General features: G+C 43.3%; 1 protein-coding gene across 1 annotated transcript in view; it reads left to right on the top strand.

The window, feature by feature from the left end:
• Positions 1 to 250: 250 nt before the first annotated feature.
• Positions 251 to 19,833, top strand: part of LOC144504817 (follicle-stimulating hormone receptor-like) — a 186,598-nt gene continuing 167,015 nt past the window's right edge. Inside the window, exon 1 of the mRNA XM_078230567.1 lies at positions 251 to 560. Within this exon, the coding sequence (XP_078086693.1) occupies positions 400 to 560 (161 nt within the window). The 5' untranslated portion in view covers positions 251 to 399. The remainder of the gene's footprint in view (positions 561 to 19,833) is intronic.

Here is a 19,833-nt window from a genome sequence, read left to right as displayed (position 1 = left end):
GTGTGGATCTGCTTTGGCGCACTCGACTGGGAGGAAAGGAAATATCTGAAGAATCCGGCAAGTTGTAAAATCTATGGGCCGGGAAGTTTTCTTAACAAGAGTTCTTAAGACCCTTATAACGTGTCCCGGGGTTCTGAGGTCAATCTTAAAAATAAGTGTCAAGGTAATGCTCCAGAATGTGATTGGATGTACAGTGTGGATGATGTTGTTTTTTCCCCCCTTGATAGTGTCCCCCCTCCGGCAGCTCCGCCTCCGGGACGCCAATAACGCAGAGCTCCTGACACGCCTGATAGTGCTCCGGGACGGCCAGTCGAACTTGCTACAATTAACTTTATTTTTAACGAGCCGGAACTTTCTTGGAGCAATCAGAAACTATCTAAAGCACATTTTTTAAAAAAAATGCCCCTCTTTTTACTCGTATTGCTTTGCCTGGTCCGCTCCCCTATTTCTTGCGCTCACTGTCCCAAACTTTGCACTTGTGAATCGGGTGATCGCATCACTTGTGAAGGCAGGGAAGTCGATCATATGCCAAAGGATTTTTCCAGAGGCTACAGCAAGCTGTGAGTACATAATTCTTCTTTACATTGAGGCGGGACAGCTGTTGGAATACGTGGAGGCACATGAAACTGAACTAAAACGAAACTGCAAACCCAACACCGACCCTTTGACACCCTCTTCCAATCCCACCCTGAACCTCACTGGGATTCCCTTGAGTGTGATGAGTTTGGCCATCACTGACTATGGAAGGGTGGGGGCCAGGGGAGGGAGAGAATGCGATTTATTTTTCGTTTATCCAGAATTTGCCGTGTACTCTGACAGTTGATTTATTATTCATAATGTCTCTGCAGTATTCACTTGCCCAGATAATAAACTCAAGGTTGTTCCATAATTCTCCATCTGTAAACGTTTCAGCTCAAGGTGTCTGGCTTTTGTAACCATTCACAGATTTCTCATTGTGCTGTGAGGCAAGCGCCGAACCTTAAGAAGTCTGGCTGAAAAAGAAAGAAGTCGGCGTCTATTTACCACATTTCAGGACATTCCAAAGGGTTTAAACCAGTGAAGCACTTTTAAAAGTAGTGCAGTCACTATTGCAATGTGGAACAACTAAACGAGCCAGCCTGCACGAAGCAATGTCCCCAAAACAAGGACACAAACCATTAACCATCTGTTTTAATGATGTTGGTTGGGGGATCAATGTTGGCCAGCGGGGGAACCCACTGAGGTCTTTTACTTTCATCTGAGATTCCAAAAAGGGACCTGGGTCTGACCTCTCACCCAAAAGACCATATATAGAACACACCTCAGTCTGCTAAAAGGAAAACACATTTTGCCTTACTCCATTACAATCACAGAATCCATTTACTGTTCATGGAACCTGGAAGATTGATTTTCTGAGTGTTGATATTTCCTCCTCCCCCCCGGAATTTGGGGGCGAGCCTTTACTGTAACGCAAAAAACTATAAGCAAAATTTTTAAAAGTCATCTATCATAACTACTGAAATGTAATCATTTATGTTTTCTCTCAATGCTACACTTCAAGTCTTGTGCTGAGTAAAACCCACTCTTGTTGGTGCCTCATTGCGTTCATCAGAGATGGGTGCTGTGGATAGTCCTTTGCAAAGTGTACTTCGGTGAAAATAAAGTGACACATGAGAAATGTGTCCACTTTAAAATGATATTAAAGCAAAGTTCCCAATAAAATGAGAGGTGGTAGAGATCATCCACCTGTGAAGTTGAATGTCAGCAAAAGAGGTGTGAGAAAGAGGTGAAGAGTTGCAATATTTTCACTGAACGAATTTTAACAAAGCAGATAAACTGGACTGAGGGAGAAAAGATGTCAACAGGAGAGTGTGTTAGTGTCGAGTTAGCTCTAATGTATGGTCCTGTTTGAGGAATGCATTTTCCACATTGCTGGCATGGTGGTACAGTGGTTAGCACTGCTGCCTCACAGCACCAGGGACCTGGGTTCAATTCCTGGTTTGGGTTACTGTCTGTGTGACGTTTGCACATTCTCCCTGTGTCTGCGTGGGTTTCCTCCGGGTGCTCTGGCTTCCTCCCACAGTCCAGAGATGTGCAGACTAGGCTGATTGGCTATGCTAAATTAGTGTCAGGGTAAATAAGTGGGGTTGTGGGGATGGGGCCTGGGAGGGATGCTGGTCGATGTAGACTCGATGGGCCAAATGGCCTCTTTCTGCACCGTAGGGATTCTATTCTATGAATGTGGGGTGATTTCCCCCCAAAATTCTATGCGCCGAACTTGCGTGAAAACTGGAGTAACTCCCACTAATTTTGTAAGTGTGATTTTCTGAATGAATCTCCCACACTCTGAGCACTGCAGAATGCCCTAATGGGATTCACTCTGAAAATCAGGGGGTGGGGCCTATTCCTGCTGGAGTGGCTGACAGCATAGTGCTGAGCGAGCCACTGCGCATGCGCCGATCTGTCATAGCAGAAATCGACACATGCATAGTTGCTCCACACTGCCGGTCTCCCGATCGCTGGCCAGCCCCACAACCCTGCATTGCTACCACTCTGACCCCTCCACCCCTTGATCGCTGTCCTCCCGGACCTCTTCAGGCAAGCCCCGATCTGTGCCCTCCTCCCACCCAGCCAGCCCCAATCTCCCTAACCCCCCCGGCAGTTACGACCCCCCCCCAGCAGTCCTGACCCCCCCTCCCCTCCCCGGCAGACCACCCATCCCAAACCTGGATGGCCGTACCCAATCATCCCCTTCCCATCCTCTTCCAGTGATCCACTGACAGTGTGGCAGCAGGCCACCCCACCCACATCGATCTCCCCCCCCAATTCCAATTCCCCAATAGACCCTGCCGCTAACAGGCCTCACTCCTCTGACTCTGCCCCCTTAGCACTGCCCAATGCCCACTGGCATTGCCAGTTTGCCCCTTAGGCAGTGTCAGGGGGCCAGGCTGATACTGCTCAGGGGGCACCCCCTTACCCCCGACCTCCTGGGGGGGCAGGGGGGGCCTCAATGGTCTGGCTACCAGTTCCCCATTAGTGGGGAGCAGTAGTAAATCCTGCAAGGGAGACTTCAGCCCCGGGCTCGCTAATTGGATGAAATTGGGGATTTCGATATTTAAATCAGCTTCACATTGATTTCCAGCGCAGAGCTGGTGACTCCAAGAAACTTTTGCCGCGGAGGTGCGTGGAGATTGTGGCGCCCAGCGGAGAGCCTGCTAACCAGTGTCCATTGATCATAGAATCATAGAATCCCTACAGTGCAGAAGGAGGCCATTTGGCCCATCGAGTCTGCACCGACCACAATCCCATCCAGGCCCAATCCCCATAACCCCATGCATTTACCCTAGCTAGCTCCCCTGACACTAAGGGGCAATTTTAGCATGGCCAATCCACCTAACCTGCACATATTTGGACTGTGGGAGGAAACCGGAGCACCTAGAGGAAACCCACGAAGACATGGGGAGAATATGCAAACTCCACACAGTGACCCAAGTTGGGAATCGAACCGTAGTCCCTGGCTCTGTGAGGCAGCATTGTGTCACCGTGCCGCTCTGTCTCACTGGAGTAGCGCAGTGGGCTGGGAGAATCACCCCTATATTTCAAGTGGAAGAAGTTGATGACTGACACCAAACCATCAAAATAAAATGTGAAAGAAGAGTCTTTGAGATAATTTGATTGTGGTTTTCATGGTTTTCAAGAAAATTGACCAAATTGGTCAAGAAAAAATGTTCAAATACCAGGAATAATAGCTAATATTTAAAAAGTTAAATGTAAGAAGAAAAGACAGCAATGTATTTTCTCCCCAAATGAAGTTCTCCAATCAGCTACGAGGGAAAGCAACTGACACCAAAACTATAAATGGATTATAGGGATTAAAGACACTTGTTTTAGAAGAGAATAAATTGAGAGATACACTGGAAAGGCTGGTGGATGGGATTGATATAAGGACAAAGCTTATCTTTTCTCCTTAATGTCTTTTTTGGTTCAAAAATATTATTGGCTTTATGTTCTAAAACAATAAATGCTTGGCCTGTGTGTCGGAGCAGGATGAGTTTGGATGGCATAAAGGTCCTTTTACTCCACAGGGATGGATCTCGGATGCCACTGATAACTGTGGGTGTCTCTCTCCTGCAGGTGTTCAACCCACAACCCAGAAGTGTCACGTTGGGACAGCTTCGCAAGAGAGAGGGAGAAAGACTCACTGTCTATTTCTGACCAGTGAGCTCACCCTTATGCCACACGAGTTACCCTGGCTGCCACCTGCGACCATGTGTCTCTCTTTCTTGTAGGTAGTAAAATACAACCCAGAAGTGCCACACTGGGCCAGCTCCACAAGAGAGAGAGAGAGAGACCACTGTTTATTCCTGACCAGTAGACCCCTTGAGTGAGCAGTTTCGAAGTGCTCGGCCCCCTTACGGTTCTGTAGCCCGGAATTATGTTCTGGCTTTTTAGTGACTCACCAAGATGGACGATGAAAGAGAGAGACTAGTCAAAGTTAATTTAAAAATAATTTATTCAAGAATAACTCCAACCAAACTCAGTCAATAAAACACAAGACACTACAATACTATGCTATGGAAAGAAAACTCTAACGGCACAACATAAATTCTTAGCATTACACAATTTACACGATTCACACAAAAACAAGAAGAATCTAGACCCCTCCTCAACCTTTACTTAATTGGGGGATTTCTGAAGGCTGAGAGAATATACTCACCACTTCTCGGATCGTTTTAAAAACAAAAGTCCTTGCTGCTGCTGAGAAAATAGTTGATGTCTTGCCTTGCTGCTGGATCTTCCTTGTTCTTTCCTCTGCCACAAAGTAGTTGTCTACTTGGACACCTGAATTCATTCCTTTCCGATGTCATACAGCTCTCCTGCACTGTTCTTCACAGGGCTCCTTGCCGAGTTAACTGCCGAAAGGTCAACCACTCTTGTGTCCTCTTGGCCAGAGTTTGATATTTTTTAAAAGGCAGTTCCTTAATCAAACTGGCTGACTCCTCCCATCGGTCAATGTCAAAACAATGGGGTGCAAAGTGCTTATAGGATGAAACCGATTTGATCAGCTTCAATGACAAAGAGCCCAAACTGTTTTAGGAGGTATCTGATGTGCTGCTAAGTGTCCCAAGATGGTTTCCTGGAACTGCTAAATGTTTTCCCATTAGTGGAGGCATTATTCTATATAACTGGGGTAAAATGCGTTACCATTTCCATTGTCTCTCCTAGGTTATACCTGGTTGATCAGGGCTATCGACACTCCTCTGCACAATCTTGTCAGATAGCTTTGTCACGACTCTTGTTCACTCCTTGGATGGTCTGGTGGTATTGTATATTCCGATGTCTGGTCTGCAGCCATTTTGCTTGAATGTAACTTTTTAAAATAATATTGTCTTTAAAATGTCCGTTGTTCTATTTGAAATTGACCATGTTGTATCAGGTTTAATATAATGTCCGTATATCCTATGGAGTTCATCCAAATGATGGATTAGCTACATCTTACAGCAGGAAGAATACAATAGGCGTTGAATATATGCTAGACTGGAATTCTGGGAAGGCAAAGGGCTAAGAAATAGCCATGTGGATTTTCAAAACTGAGCAGTGACGTTGCATGACATGAGAATGGAAGAGCTGTGGCAGCATATAGCGAAGTGAAAATATAGATGAGAGCTGGTGGCCAGCTTCTTGAGAATGACTCAAATTGAAAGTGACTGTGATCCTTATGTAATTGAACTTTCGAAACATATGGTTGAGTGCATAGATTTCTGTGCATATGTTTTTCATTAAGGCTGCTTTTTTATAAGATTGATTTTCTTCACTAATACTTGGAACGTTGTTAAGTTTTGCAAATTGTTATTCAGAAATGAGTTGTCTAAAGTTTTCATGCTCTTCTATGATTCTGCTTTAGTTTAGAAGTGAGATGTAAATTTCCCTTTCCGTTCAGTGACTTTTGAAGCATTCTGTTTAAAATGGATTTATAAAGTGCCAAATAAATATATTCTTTATCTTGGAGGGAAAAGAATGATGTACATAGATCTCATTCACATGCTTTGTTTTGATGTGATACACACCAAGAGCTATCGGTTTGCAGACATTAAACTATTTTGCATCGTCAAAATTCCTAATCTCCATTGTACAAATTTTATTTTGTAGGATATACGGTGTTTGCTCACATCCCAGACAATGCTCTCTTCATTCTCTCAGAACACCGTGTAACCAGGCTGGCTGAAACTCTTATCTCAGTGATACCAAGCTATACAAGAGTTGTTCCAGTTACCAATGTAAATAAAACTATGCAGCACTGTATTCCATTTCTACTGACATGCAAATACACTTCTTGTTAATTTTAGAATGTAAAAAAGTCACTCGCACTGTCTTCAGACTTATCTCTCGCAGTCAGGGCAGTTCTTCCCAGGAATATCTGAAGAACAGATGTTAAGAATGTCTCTTTTGTGAACAGGTGTTCTTAATGATAAGTGCAACCAGACACCAGAACTATAGTGCTTATTTTTAGAATAAAAGAAGCATTTATAAATCATTGTGCTACTCCCAATGGGCGGGGAAAACTGCATGTATGCAATTATATGCTAAATGGCCAGAATAATAGTTTCTCTGGTAATTTTACCACTTACATTGGCTATTTTAACAATAATCTAACTTTTTCTTGGCGTTTTCCAGATTGAGCTATAAACAACCAGACAGGAGTGACTAAAATACTAATTGGATCAGCTGTTGGAGGCAGGCATAACTAAATGATGTTAACCAGCTATTTTCCACATGAAATTATCATTGTATTCCTTGGGTGCTGTGGCGCATACTTGAAGTTTTAATTCTGCAAGCACATATATAATTGATTGACTATACTATCAAATGGCAGTAAACATGAATGAAGATTGATTTGTTGCTGGCGATAGCTGTACAACATCACAAAGTAAATAAAGGGGAAGAAGAATGGCCAATTGACATGACTAGATCCAATTATTTGGTATTGACAGAGAGAGCAACAGGGCTCAGTGTGTTAGCGGTTACATGCCACCTTCAACCTATTCTTTCAGATTGTCACTGTATTTATCCATAACATGGGTGGTGGCAGCATCCATGAATTTCTATACCAGATGCTCCATGCAGATACCAGAAGATGATTGTATTGGCTTCTGGCAGTGCTTGGCTTCATTTGCAGATTGAACCCACTGGCGCATTGTTCATCATGTGTTCCAGATTCATCTATCTACCTGGGAAACAACAGGCTAGCACATCGCAATGATAATGCAACAGCATGTTTTTTTCTAAATGAGCTTTGGATGTAACAGACTTGACACAGGGTACATCCATCTAACCGCAAGATAATAATACAGATTTTGCTGTACAAGGTGAACAAATAGTGCCAGCACATAAACTTTCAATGGAGCTTTGGATGGCAAGTTGCTATCAGCAGGACATCCAAACAGTTCGGGGCCCACGACAGAGCAACTGGGACCTGACTGAACACGACAAGCAACTGTGTATCTCCTTAACTAATCAAATCGAGAATTATTAACAAGCAGCACAAGGTCTGAACAAGGAAGTGTAAGTTAGAATGGCGTCAAATCCAGTATAGACAGCAAAATAAAAGAGGAAGACAGACCAGATTAAGAGGGAAGATAGAGAAAGGAAAAGTGAAAGAATTTAAAAAAAATCTCTCAGCAAGTAATTACAAAACTTGTAAAAATTAATCATCAGTGCAATGAAGTCTTGGCAGTGATTAAGAGTTGCCACTCTTAAAAAGACTGGAATGGACAAAGCCTAACTTAGCATGGCCTCATTTAAAATGATTTTACCAGCACGCCCGCACCAATTTCAGGGCAGGCGAGGCTTGCAGAACAGCATTTTCCGTTGGCCCCAAGCGCGATCTTACGAGCCTTGGGCGGGCGTGCCGGTAAAATTCTGGCCGCTGTGTCCAGTTTTGATCCCCTCACATGGTGTGTGATATTGAGGCTTTGGAAAAGGTTCAGAGACAGGCTGCAAAGATCGATTCCCAGTTTAAAGTACCTTAAATACCCAGATAGGCTTACAAAGCTGAGTTTATATACTTGATTCGTTTGATCAATGACCGTAAAACAATGATTGTGACAAGGCTGACAAATTGTTTCAGTCAGATCAGTTCGGGATGGCCAGAGGTCACTCTTACAGATTGCACAGAGACAGATGCTGGGCTAGATGTTAAACAAAAGTAAAATACTGTCGGCGCTGGAAATCTGAAATAAAAAGAGAAAATGGTACATTAGGCGGTATGTATGGAAAAAGAAACAAAGTTAATGTTTCAATGCCCTATTATCATTGTTGACCTGAAACATTGGACAGAATTTTATGCCCTGCTGTGAGAGACTCTGGGGGGAGGGAGGGTGGGGACAGCGGCACGGTGGCACACTGGTTAGCACTGCCGCCTCACTGCGCCAGGGATTCGGGTTCGAATTTGGTCTTGGGTGACTGCCTGTGTGGAGTTTGTACATTCTCCCTGTCTTTGGGTGGGTTTCTCCCGGGTGCTCCGGTTTCCTCCCACAGTCCAGAGATGTGCAGGTGAGACCATAAGATATAGCAGCAGAATTAGACCATTCGACTCATCCTGTCTGCTCTGCCATTCAACCATGGCAGATAAGTTTCTCAACCCCATTCTCCTGCTTTTTCCCCATAATCTTTGATCCCTTTAACAATCAAGAATCACAGAATCATAGATTAATAGAACCCTTGCAGTGCAGAAGGAGGCTATTTGGCCCATCGAGTCTGCACCGACAACAATCTCACCCAGGCCCTATCCCTATAACCCCATGTATTTATCCTGCTAATCCCCAGACACTAAGGGGCAATTTAGCATAGCCATTCAACCTAAGCCGCACATCTGGAAGAGTTGCCAGTCCTCTTGCCTGGCAGCTCTTGGGGGTGGGGAGCCTGTCTTGGGTGATCCACCAAAGCCATTGGGTCCATATTAAATGTAGGCCATTAACTCTCTTTCCGGTGCAGAGTGAGTTTGAGTGCCAAAGAGCAAGGAAACAAAGAAGAAAAAGGAAAATAATCTTAACATGAGCAGGGGTAAGTATGACAGTGAATGAATTAATGAGTATTAGCACAGAGCAGGCCTGGAGGCATGAATTTAAATTAATAGTTTAAACAAGGTACTAATCAGATTCTAACAGTGGGATTAGAGACATTTTAGATCGGAAATGTGCAGCTGAGATCTGTGGCTTTCTCTATCTTCCTCAGTACCTGCCTTCTCGTTTGTCTTTAGGACTGACATGTACCACACCCTCTGGCTTGTCTTGAGGGACAACATATGCAGGAAAGCATTCCGACTGTTTGAGTTTGAGCTCAGGATTTCTGAGCTTGTGGGAAAGCTATAGTCACTGTGGAGAATCAGGGAGGCTGTGAAATTCCTGGGTCAGATGCTCTAGAGGTGGTGATCTCACAGCTGGCACATGTTCAGGGTAAATGGGTGCCATGCTGAAGTCTAAGAAGAAGCAGGGTTTTTGATTTAATTTGATTTGGTTTATTATAGTCACATAAAGTTTATTTATTAGTCACAAGTAGGCTTACATTAACCCTGCAATGAAGTTACTGTGAAAATCCCCTAGTCGCCACACACCAGCGCCTGCTCGGGTACACTGAGGGAGAATTTCGCATGGCCAACGCACCTAACCAGCACGTCTTTCGGACTGTGGGAGGAAACTGGAGCACCTGGAGGAAACCCACACAGACACGGGGGTAAACATGCAGACTCCGCACAGACTGTGACCCTAGTTGGGAATTGCACCTGAGTCCCTGGTGCTGTGAGGCAGCAGTGCCTCTGTGCCACTGTGCCACCATGCCACCCCATGTATTGGTATACAGTGAAAAGTATTGTTTCTTGCGCGCTATACAGACAAAGCATACCATTCATAGTGTACATAGTGGAGAAGGAAAGGAGGGGGTGTGGAATGTTGGGTGGGATTCCTTGGCTGCACTCGCCCCAAAACCGGAGAATCCTGCCCGAAGTCAATGGACCTTTGTGTTGTAACCGCGCCCCCCTCTGCCCCCTCCCCCCGCCCACTATGATTCCCATGGTGAACGGGATGGGAGAATTGCCCCCCGTAGTGTTGTAATCATAGGTAGGGTGTAGAGAAAGATCAAATTGGTAAGTCCATTCAAAAGTCTGATGGCAGCAGGGAAGAAGCTGTCGCAAGCGCAGGAATCTTCAAAATGTGCGCCATTCTCAAATCCTTATTCAGCCTTGGAGACTGCTGAGAGTGGTGATGCCTTGAAGATGTTCATTCCAAACCATGGCATCAATAGGCAAGGGACTGCATCAGAGGGAACAGCAAAGCGTTAGGGGGACATTCAGGCATGGTTGGGAAGGGTTTAAACTAAATTGGTTGGGGGATGAGAGTATGGATAGTACTAGAGAATGAAGTTATATTCTATTATATCATGAAATATTGGATAGGAGCAGACTAAGAAGGTCAACAAGGAATGCAAAGACAGGGTTACAATGTATATATGTCAACAGACAAAGTATGGTAAATAAGGTTCTTGAGCTACAAGCACATATAACTGTGTGGGAATTATGATGCAGTGGCAATAATGAAATTATGGCTTTAAAATTGTGAGGACTGGATAATTAATACTCAAAGATAAAAAATGTTCTGAAAAGATAAGGAAGGCAGAAACAGGTAGTGGAGTGGCAGTACAGATTATGGAAGACATTGGACTGTTGGAAAGAGAAGATAGAGAAGATGGAGAGGGTATACTTTAGAGTTGAGAAGAAAGAAAGCTATAGTCAGGCTATTTGGGGTATTCAATAGTGAGAGAAAAATAGAGGGGCAAATCTGCAGGGAGATAGACATAGAATCCTACAGTGCAGAAAGAGGCCATTCGGCCCATCGAGTCTGCACCAACCACAATCCCACCCAGGCCCTATCCACATATCCCTACATATTTACCCACTAACCCCTCTAACCTATGCATCCCGGGACATTAAGGGGCAATTTAGAATGGCCAATCAACCTAGCCCGCACATCTTTGGACTGTGGGAGGAAACCGGAGCACCTGGAGGAAACCCACGCAGACACAGGGAGAATGTGCAAACTCCACACAGACAGCAACCCGAGCCGGGATTCGAACCCAGGTCCCTGGAGCAGTGAAGCAGCAGTGCTAACCACTGTGCTACCGTGCTGCCCCATAGAGATCATAAAGATGTGGAAGGACCATACTGAGGGGCATTAATTACCTAAACATCAATTGGGTTAATGTTAGAGGAAAGGAAAAAGAAGGGGGAAGAATATCTGAAATGCGCTCAGGAGAACTTCCTTGAACTGTATCTTCTCCGTCTAACTAGGAACGATCTGGTGCTGAGGAATGAGGTGGGCCAGGAGGACCAAGTGTTTGTTGGGATGCACTTTGGTAAGACAGATCATCATCTCCTAAGATTTAGATTTGCAATGGAAAAAAGGAAGGGAAAATCTTGAGTGGAAGAGGGCCAACTTCAATGAAATGGGAGAATGTCAGAATAAAATGGAATCAAAGATTGACAGGATGAACTATAATGGAAAAATGGATTATCTTTAAGTCAGAGATGTTTCAGGCGCAGGCTATATACATTGCAACAAGGGTGAAAGGCATGGGAACCAAAGCCAGTACTCCCTTGGATCACAATGGAGATAGAAAATATAATAGAGCAACAAAAGAGGGTATATGATGCACTTCAAGTGAATTCTCCAAGCAAGAGGCCGGCCAAATACAATAAGTTAAGAGGGCAAGTAAAGATGAATATAAAGCTAGCAAAGAGAGAATATGAAGAATAGAATGGCAATTAAAATAACGGGGAAGCCAAAACTCTTCTATGGGCACGTAAATAGTACAGTAAGAAGTCTCACAACACCAGGTTAAAGTCCAACAGGTTTATTTGGTAGCAAAAGCCACTAGCTTTCGGAGCACTGCTCCTTCGTCAGGTAAGTGGGAGTTCTGTTCACAAACAGGGCATATAAAGACACAAACTCAATTTACAAAATAATGGTTGGAATGCGAGTCTTTACAGGTAATCAAGTCTTAAAGGTACAGACAATGTGAGTGGAGAGAGCGTTAAGCACAGGTTAAAGAGATGTGTATTGTCTCCAGACAGGACAGTTAGTGAGATTGGGATAGGTTGAAAATTCATTGACTGGATGCACTGCAAGTCTGGTTTAGAGCTGACAAGAGGGTCTCGTCTGCATGGCTGGCATCCCAGTTTGTCAGAGAAAGTGGATGTGGAGCTACCACAGGGCTCGCAGTATATCCCAAACTCCTTTAAAAAGGGGAGAAGTTTCAAAGGATTGAGAGTGGCAAATGTGACACTCTTACTCTAGGAAAGATATAAAGGCATTTGATTTTGATTTGATTTATTATTGTCACAGGTATTGGGATACAATGAAAAGTATTGTTTCTTGCGCGCAATACAGACACAACATACCATTCATAGAGTACATAGCGGGGAAGGAAAGGAGAGGGTGCAGAATACAGTGTTACATTCACAGCTGGGGTATACAGAAAGATCTGCTTAATATATTGCAAGCCCATTCAAAAGTCTGATGGCAGCAGGGAAGAAGCTGTTCTTGAGTTGGTTGGTAATGATCTCAGACTTTTGTATCTTTTTCCCAACGTAAGAAGGTGGAAGAGATATGTCCGGGGTACCTGGGGTCTTTGATTATGCTGGTTGCATATCTTTGGACTTTGGGAGGAAACCAGAGCACCCGGAGGAAACCCACCCTAACACAGGGAGAATGTGCAAACTCCACACGGACAGTCGCCCAAGGCTGGAATCGAACCCAGGTCCCTAGTGCTGTGAGGCAGCAATGCTAACCACTCTGCCACTGTGCTGCCAGGATTACAGGGATCGGGCGGAGAGCAGGGTCTGGGTGGGATGCTATTTCAGAGAGTCGGTGCAGAGTCGATGGGCTGGATGGCCTTTTTCTGAACTGTAGGGATTCTATGTTATGATATATGCTGGGCTTCCTCATCATTGAGGATGCTGGCATCCAAGGTAACTAAAGGTCAATCAGTTTAATATCAGTGGTGGAAAAAGTTTCAGACACAATAATCAGGAAGAAAAATCAGCAGGCATTTGGCGAGGTTTGAGTTAAATAAGGAGATCCAGAATTGATTTGAAAAGGACAGATTGTGTTTGATAAAGCTAATGAGTGCAGGAGGGCATGCCAGGTGCAGCGCCAACCATACCTAAAAATGAGGTGTCAACCTGAACAGGCTACAGCTTGCATGCCAAACAGCTTAAGCAGCATGTGATAGACAGAGCTAAGCATTCCACAGCCAACGGGGCAGAACTAAGCTCTACAGTTCTGCCACATCCAGTCATGAATGCTGGTGGACATTAAACAATGCATTGGAAGATGAGGCTCCTCAACAATCCCCATCTATTGAGGGACCAGTCTGTTTATCAGCTCCCTAGCACACTGGCTGGGATTTTCTGCCCTCCTCTCCCCACTTGATAGAGTCAAACGGACTCAAAACATTAACTCTGTTTTCGCTCCTTACAGATGCTGCCAGACCTGCTGAGTTTTTCCAGCTTTCTCGGTTCTTGTTTCAGAATCCAGCATCTGCAGTACTTTACTTTTATTTTGGGTGAAACAAGTTGCTGGTGTGTACAATTAGTGCTGATTTGTTACGTACTTTTAAGAGAGAGCTGTCTCGGTTATTGATTGGAGCAGCGTACAAGAGATAGGGATGACGGTCAATGTAGTCTCCTGAACTAGTGTAGGTTGCCTAGAATAATGAGGGAGAAATTTTCTAGATTTTTATTCCCTTAGTTGACTCTCGGTTTTTCATCCCAGGTGTTTGCATGGCACCTAGATGATAGGAAATGTCTTAATGTGCGATGCTGAAGGCATCATAAATATACTGAACAGGCTAGATAGACCAGCTGGTCTTTTCCTGGCTGACATTTATTTCCATATGTTTGTATGTTGTCTCATGAATAATTTAGAAATCCAGTTAGGTATTGATTCTAATGTTTCCTTGTCTTTTATGTAACAGAGGAACGAGAGTGTTATTGAAAGGGTGTCATAGTTATGTGTTAGGTATACAAGGCCCTGGTTAGACCATACCTGGAGTAGAGTGAGCAGCTCTGGGCCCCACACCTCAGGAAGGATATATTGGTCTTGGAGGGTGTGCAATGTAGTAGGATACTCACATTCCAAGCGTTATATTATGAGGAGAAATTATACAAACTAGGTTTGTATTCCTTGGAGTTTAGAAGGTTGCAGGATGACTTGATTGAAAGGGTAAATAAGGAGGACCTATTTTCTCTGGCTGGGGAGTATAGTCTTAAGAATTAGAGCCCGATCTTACAACTGTTAAAATTAGAAAAATAGGAAACACTTCTTCACAGAAAGAGTGCAAGAAATTTGGAACTCTCTGCTGCAGATAGAACTTGATGCTCGTCGAATTGTTAATTCTAAATCTGAGATTGATAGATTTTTGTGAATCAGAAGTTAAGAGGAATGCAGCAAAGGCAAGAATTGGATCATAGATCAGCCATAATCTTATTAAATGACACATCATGCTTGATGTATCAAATGGTCTACTCTTGTTCCTATTTTTCGATGTCCATATAATAACTTTCATCTATCTCTTGTTCTTAAATTTGCTACACTTTTGTTACAGTTTCTTCCAGCTACAATACAGTATCCAACAGATTTTCCCTCTCACTCAGTTCTGATGCAGAGCCAGAAGGACTCGAAACATTAACATTGGATGGGATCTTCAGGCCATTGGTTAGCGGTGGGATCTTCCAGTCATGTCGACGGGGCCCTCGACCGTAGGTTCCCCATCAGCAGGGGGTGGATTCATTAGAAAGTCGGTGGCGGGAGTAGAAGATCCCACCACCGATCAATGGTGGGTTGCCTTCCGTTGCTGAGAAACATACTGCGGGGGAGTCCCGGGAATCCTACCATCCATTTTCTCTCTCTACAGATGATGTCAGACCTGCTGAGATTTTCCATCATTCCCTGTTTGTTTCAATACAGCATCCGCAGTCATAGAAATCATAGAAATCATAGAAACCCTACAGTACAGAAAGAGGCCATTCGGCCCATCGAGTCTGCACCGACCACAATCCCACCCAGGCCCTACCCCCATATCCCTACATATTTTACCCGCTAATCCCTCTAATCTACGCATCCCAGGACACTAAGGGGCAATTTTAACATGGCCAATCAACCTAACCCACACATCTTTGGACTATTTTGTTTAGCTTAATAACTTTCTTGGCGAAGGGTCATCCAGACTTGAAACGTTGGCTCTATTCTCTCTCCACAGATGCTGTCAGACCTGCTGAGATTTTCCAGCATTCCCTATTTGTTTCAGATTCCAGCATCTGCAGTATTTTCCTGAGCTTAATAGCTTTCTTGTCTGGATATTCAGGAATATTTTACATGGAACTGGAATGATAAAATTGGCCTAGAAATTAAAAGTATGAAAACTAACAGACTGTAATTCTCAGGCCAGATTCTCCGACCTCGCCCGCAGCTGGGATTTTCCGGTCCCGCTGCAGTGAATGGAGATTTGGCTGAGTGCCAAATTCTCTGGTCTCACTGGCAGCAGCAGCAGGGTATGAACGGCTGGAGAATTCCGCCCATCGTTTTCTTATGGTGGCCGTTTTGGGATTAAAAACTACACTCCATTGTTAACTTAATCAATCATCCAACAAAAATGTTACAATAAATAATGCAATCAATATGATTTCAATGCAATTCACTTAATGACCTCCCTTTGATTGTGGTTGTTAAATTTGATGTCATATTAATTAATTTGTTTCTCAATATGCTTCATGAAAATTGTATCAGATGCACATAAACACACAATATTTTGTGCAATTTTATTGAGACATTATTATACCTTGGTGGTCTAGTTTGTCTTGAAGTCCATTTACACTTAGTTGTTTTCTTTTATCTTTACCAGTTGTCACACAGCAAGCAGAGAGCAAACACATCCTTTCCATTTTGAAGGATTGTAATGTTAGAATGATAAACAACACAGTATCACTGATCATGGCACCTGAAATATCAAGGCCCTTTGCTATCTTATATCAGAGCAAAATTATTTTAATTCTTGCTTCAAAGGATATATATATCTGTGAATGGTCATTGCTACAGGCACACCCCTTTCCAGATTGATGATTTCCTGCCAAAGTTATTCAAAGCTTATTTGTATTATGGTTTCATGAGCTTACATCTATCTAGCTAAGATAATATCCAAATATTTGATAATCTCACACACAGTACAGCCTGCATGCTCTCCATTATGTTAGCTAAATGATCATGCATCATTAGCTTTCAGCCATAACAATTAACGCAGTGAACTGAAGTTCCGCAAAAAGCCATGACAACAATCTATGAAAACCTGAATGTTTTCCATGTCCAAATTAAATCTTGTACATCAACTACCTAATGTGTAAGATCGAGTGCAAGTCATGCATTTCTGCATTGAAGTTGTTCTCACTAATGCCTATTCCTGAATCCTACTGTTACAATGGAATTATTTCCACAAAGGTAGGGATAAGAGGTCCTGTGTATCTTATTCTCTTACCATGTATTTGGCCTCTGTCACTTTTAGACGACAAAAGATGTATCTGCACCTGCTCCCTCCAGTCCACTTGAAAAAAGCCATTGCGACCTGGGGCAATGTAGTGTTGTTTTACTGATATAGTTATTACTAGATAGTAGCTTTCAGGAGTCAGGGGTCATCTGAAAGATATAGCACCTCTGACATCTCAATATTCTCTCAGTATCCTTCTGAAGGTTATGGAGCTGAATTTCTATGCATCTTTCTTGATCATCCACCATAACTCCAGCAGAAAATCCATGGGAACCCAGGAGAAACAGAATCGACACTGTTTACACCACTTCTTCAGGAATTCCTCAGCTCTTCAAAGGGGGATGATTAAGAGAAATGGTACAAAATTTTATCATCTGTTTATTTAAATCCTGGAGTGGGGCTTGAATCCATATCCTCTGGTTCAGAAGCAAGTACCAAAGTGACACTTTTAAAGTTGCACCCTTAGAAAATGAATATTTATAAAGTGTTGGCTTTCCTTTGGACATCTTACTGTACAAGTTCTTGAAAAAGTTCGCAATACCATTTTGCGGTACACTTCCTACTTTCCAGCAAACTGCCTGCTGTTAAGGTACCTTTATCACTAGCTACAACACCTTTGAAGACATTGATAAAAATTCCAAGATGTTCCCAAGACTTCTAGTACAGACTGAATGCAGCATCTGTTTTGCAGGATATTTACGGCGGTTATATTTTTATTGTGCATAACTGTGAATGTAGCAGCTAAGCGGATGCTACCTTATCAGCAGAAGTTATGGCAACTTGGAGCTTAAGAAAGGATAACCTGATTTCACAAGAAGAACATGTGGAATATCTCAGCTCCAACGGCATACATTTCTAACTAGTATGTAGCGTGTTGTGTCGCTATTTCATTTGCTCTAACCATAAATTTACAGAAGATTGATAGTACATTATTGGCTTCCATTTGAATGACACTTTGTTGACCGTAACTGAGAGAGGGTAGCAAGCATAATCGAGGGTGGCAAACATAATCATCAGGTATTAAGCATTTGATTGCTTGTGGTTGTTTCAGTGTTGAAGTACTCAATCCTTGACATTTATCAGTACAAATTAAATAGCAAAGTGAAGTAGAACAAATATTATTGAGTACTAGAAAGCTTGAAAGCAATTAAAGCCAGAGGACATATGTTCACAAAAGGTGATGGGATTGTTTGATGGAAGTATACCTTCAAAGAAACTATTCAGAAATTAGAGATATTTCAAAGCTAGGAAGGTGTCAGAAGATAACTCCAGGACTGCTTGGGCCTTCATTTTTCATGTTTAGTATGAGGATATGACACAGTGTTCGGTGCTTCTGGTTAGATGTTACATAATATTCTAAATGATAGCTGTTTCCTTTGACATATCTTTTTATGTTATTGTATCTGTGTTTGCCACAGGATACTGTATTCACTCATGGTGATGGGCGAGACATGAGCAAGACAAAATGAACTTCACATAGACAGACTTAATACATTCACTGGCAAATAACCCAAATTAGTGTTCCTCAACAGACATGCTCCCAGAGGTTAATGGATGCACTACTAACCTTGTCACCATGTGCAGAAATATATGTAGCACTACTGTCCTGTGAGGAGTAAGACCTGGAGAGCCAAAAAGGACAATCCTCTCATATCCATTTCAGACAGGAACGCTTACATTTGCCATCTATCAACCTGAGGCATAAACATGTGAAATTTCCATTGCCAGTCAAAAATGTTGCACTGACATGCAACTTTGCCCACCAAATACATGGTCACCCTTGCTTTAAGTAGCTGTCTTGCCTTTAAATGGCAGCCCATTTCCACCCCTCATGCACAATGCAAACTTTAAATGGTAACAAGACCTTTGTCAAAATTTTGCGGGCGTTTACTCCGGCGGGATCTTATGGTCCTGCCGATGGCGCACCCCCACCCTCCTGGTGGCAAAGGGTGAATGCAACAGGAAATTCTGCTGACAACAATGGGACCAGAAAGTCCTGAGGCCAGCATGTAGTGCATTGTCTCCCGCTACTGTGAAACACGCTGTGGAGGGGGAGGAATAAGTCAGAAAGAGTCAACATCACAATACTTCTATCCACCAATTCTCATCTTGATTGCATGGTTTCCCAAAGTACACTCCCTTTCTGTTCTGCCTTAACAAATTCGAATGATCTTTACTCCACTCCTGTTGTAATATTTGAGGAGCAACCTTCCCCTGAACTGCAGCTCTATCTGCCATTGCTGATTTAACATTTCTTCCCCTGCACTTATCTTGTTCGATCATCTCCAATTTTAATTATCATCAAAAGGGAAACAAAGACAAACCGAACTGTTCATCAGACGTGCATGGCTTGTCAACAGTTTTTACCCAGACAGTGGTTAAAATGTGGAACTTGCTACCACTAGTTGAGTGAAGTTGCATGGATCTTTTGAAGGAGAAGCTGGATAAGAATGTGAAAGTAGTAGAATTATTTGCAGATAGGGTTTGATTAAATGTTGGGAGGAGGCTTGTGTGGAACATAAACACTGATATAGAATAGTTGGGCCGAGTGACCTTTTTGGTTGTACTTTATGTAATTCAGTGTCATCTGTCAATGCAAAAGCTAGCCAGTAGTTGTAACGTGATTGCAGAAATATTTGATTTGATTTATTATTGACACGTATTAGGATACAGTGAAAAGCATTGTTTCTTACGCTCTATACAGACAAAACTTACCATTCACAAAGTACATGGGAGAGAAGGAAAGGAGAGGGTGCTGAACATAGTGTTACAGTCACAGCTAGAGTGTAGAGAAAGATCAACTTAATGCAGGGTAGGTCTATTCAAAAGTCTGACGGCAGCAGGGAAGAATCTGTTCTTGAGTTGGCTGGTACGTGACCTCAGACTTTTGTATCTTTTTCCCAACGGAAGAAGATGGAAAGAGAGTATGGGCCCTATTTTATCATTTTGATTCTAAGTGTTGGGCAGACTTGAAACTGGGAGTGTTTCAGATCTGGCACTCTGCCTGAAAAAATAGCAGTGGTTCCGAATCGCGCTGCAGAAGCCTGTGGGTGAGTCTTAATGCGCCCAAAACGCTGCAGCTCTGATCGGCACCAACAACTGCGCATGCGCAGAAAAAAAAATAGAAAAACGCTCCTCTGCCACATCGCTTCCGGGTCGGATAATGCCTCCCCCTGGCCCCCACAGACAATGCCTCACCCCCACAACGTTAATAGCGATCACGGCCTCCTGCCCCCCCTCCCCCCCCACCCATCGATCACACGC

The sequence above is a fragment of the Mustelus asterias genome, chromosome 15 (assembly GCF_964213995.1).
Source record: "Mustelus asterias chromosome 15, sMusAst1.hap1.1, whole genome shotgun sequence".
NCBI classification, from domain to species: domain Eukaryota; kingdom Metazoa; phylum Chordata; class Chondrichthyes; order Carcharhiniformes; family Triakidae; genus Mustelus; species Mustelus asterias.
The sequence above is the reverse complement of the archived record's forward strand: the minus strand, read 5'-3'. Positions and strand labels throughout refer to the sequence as shown.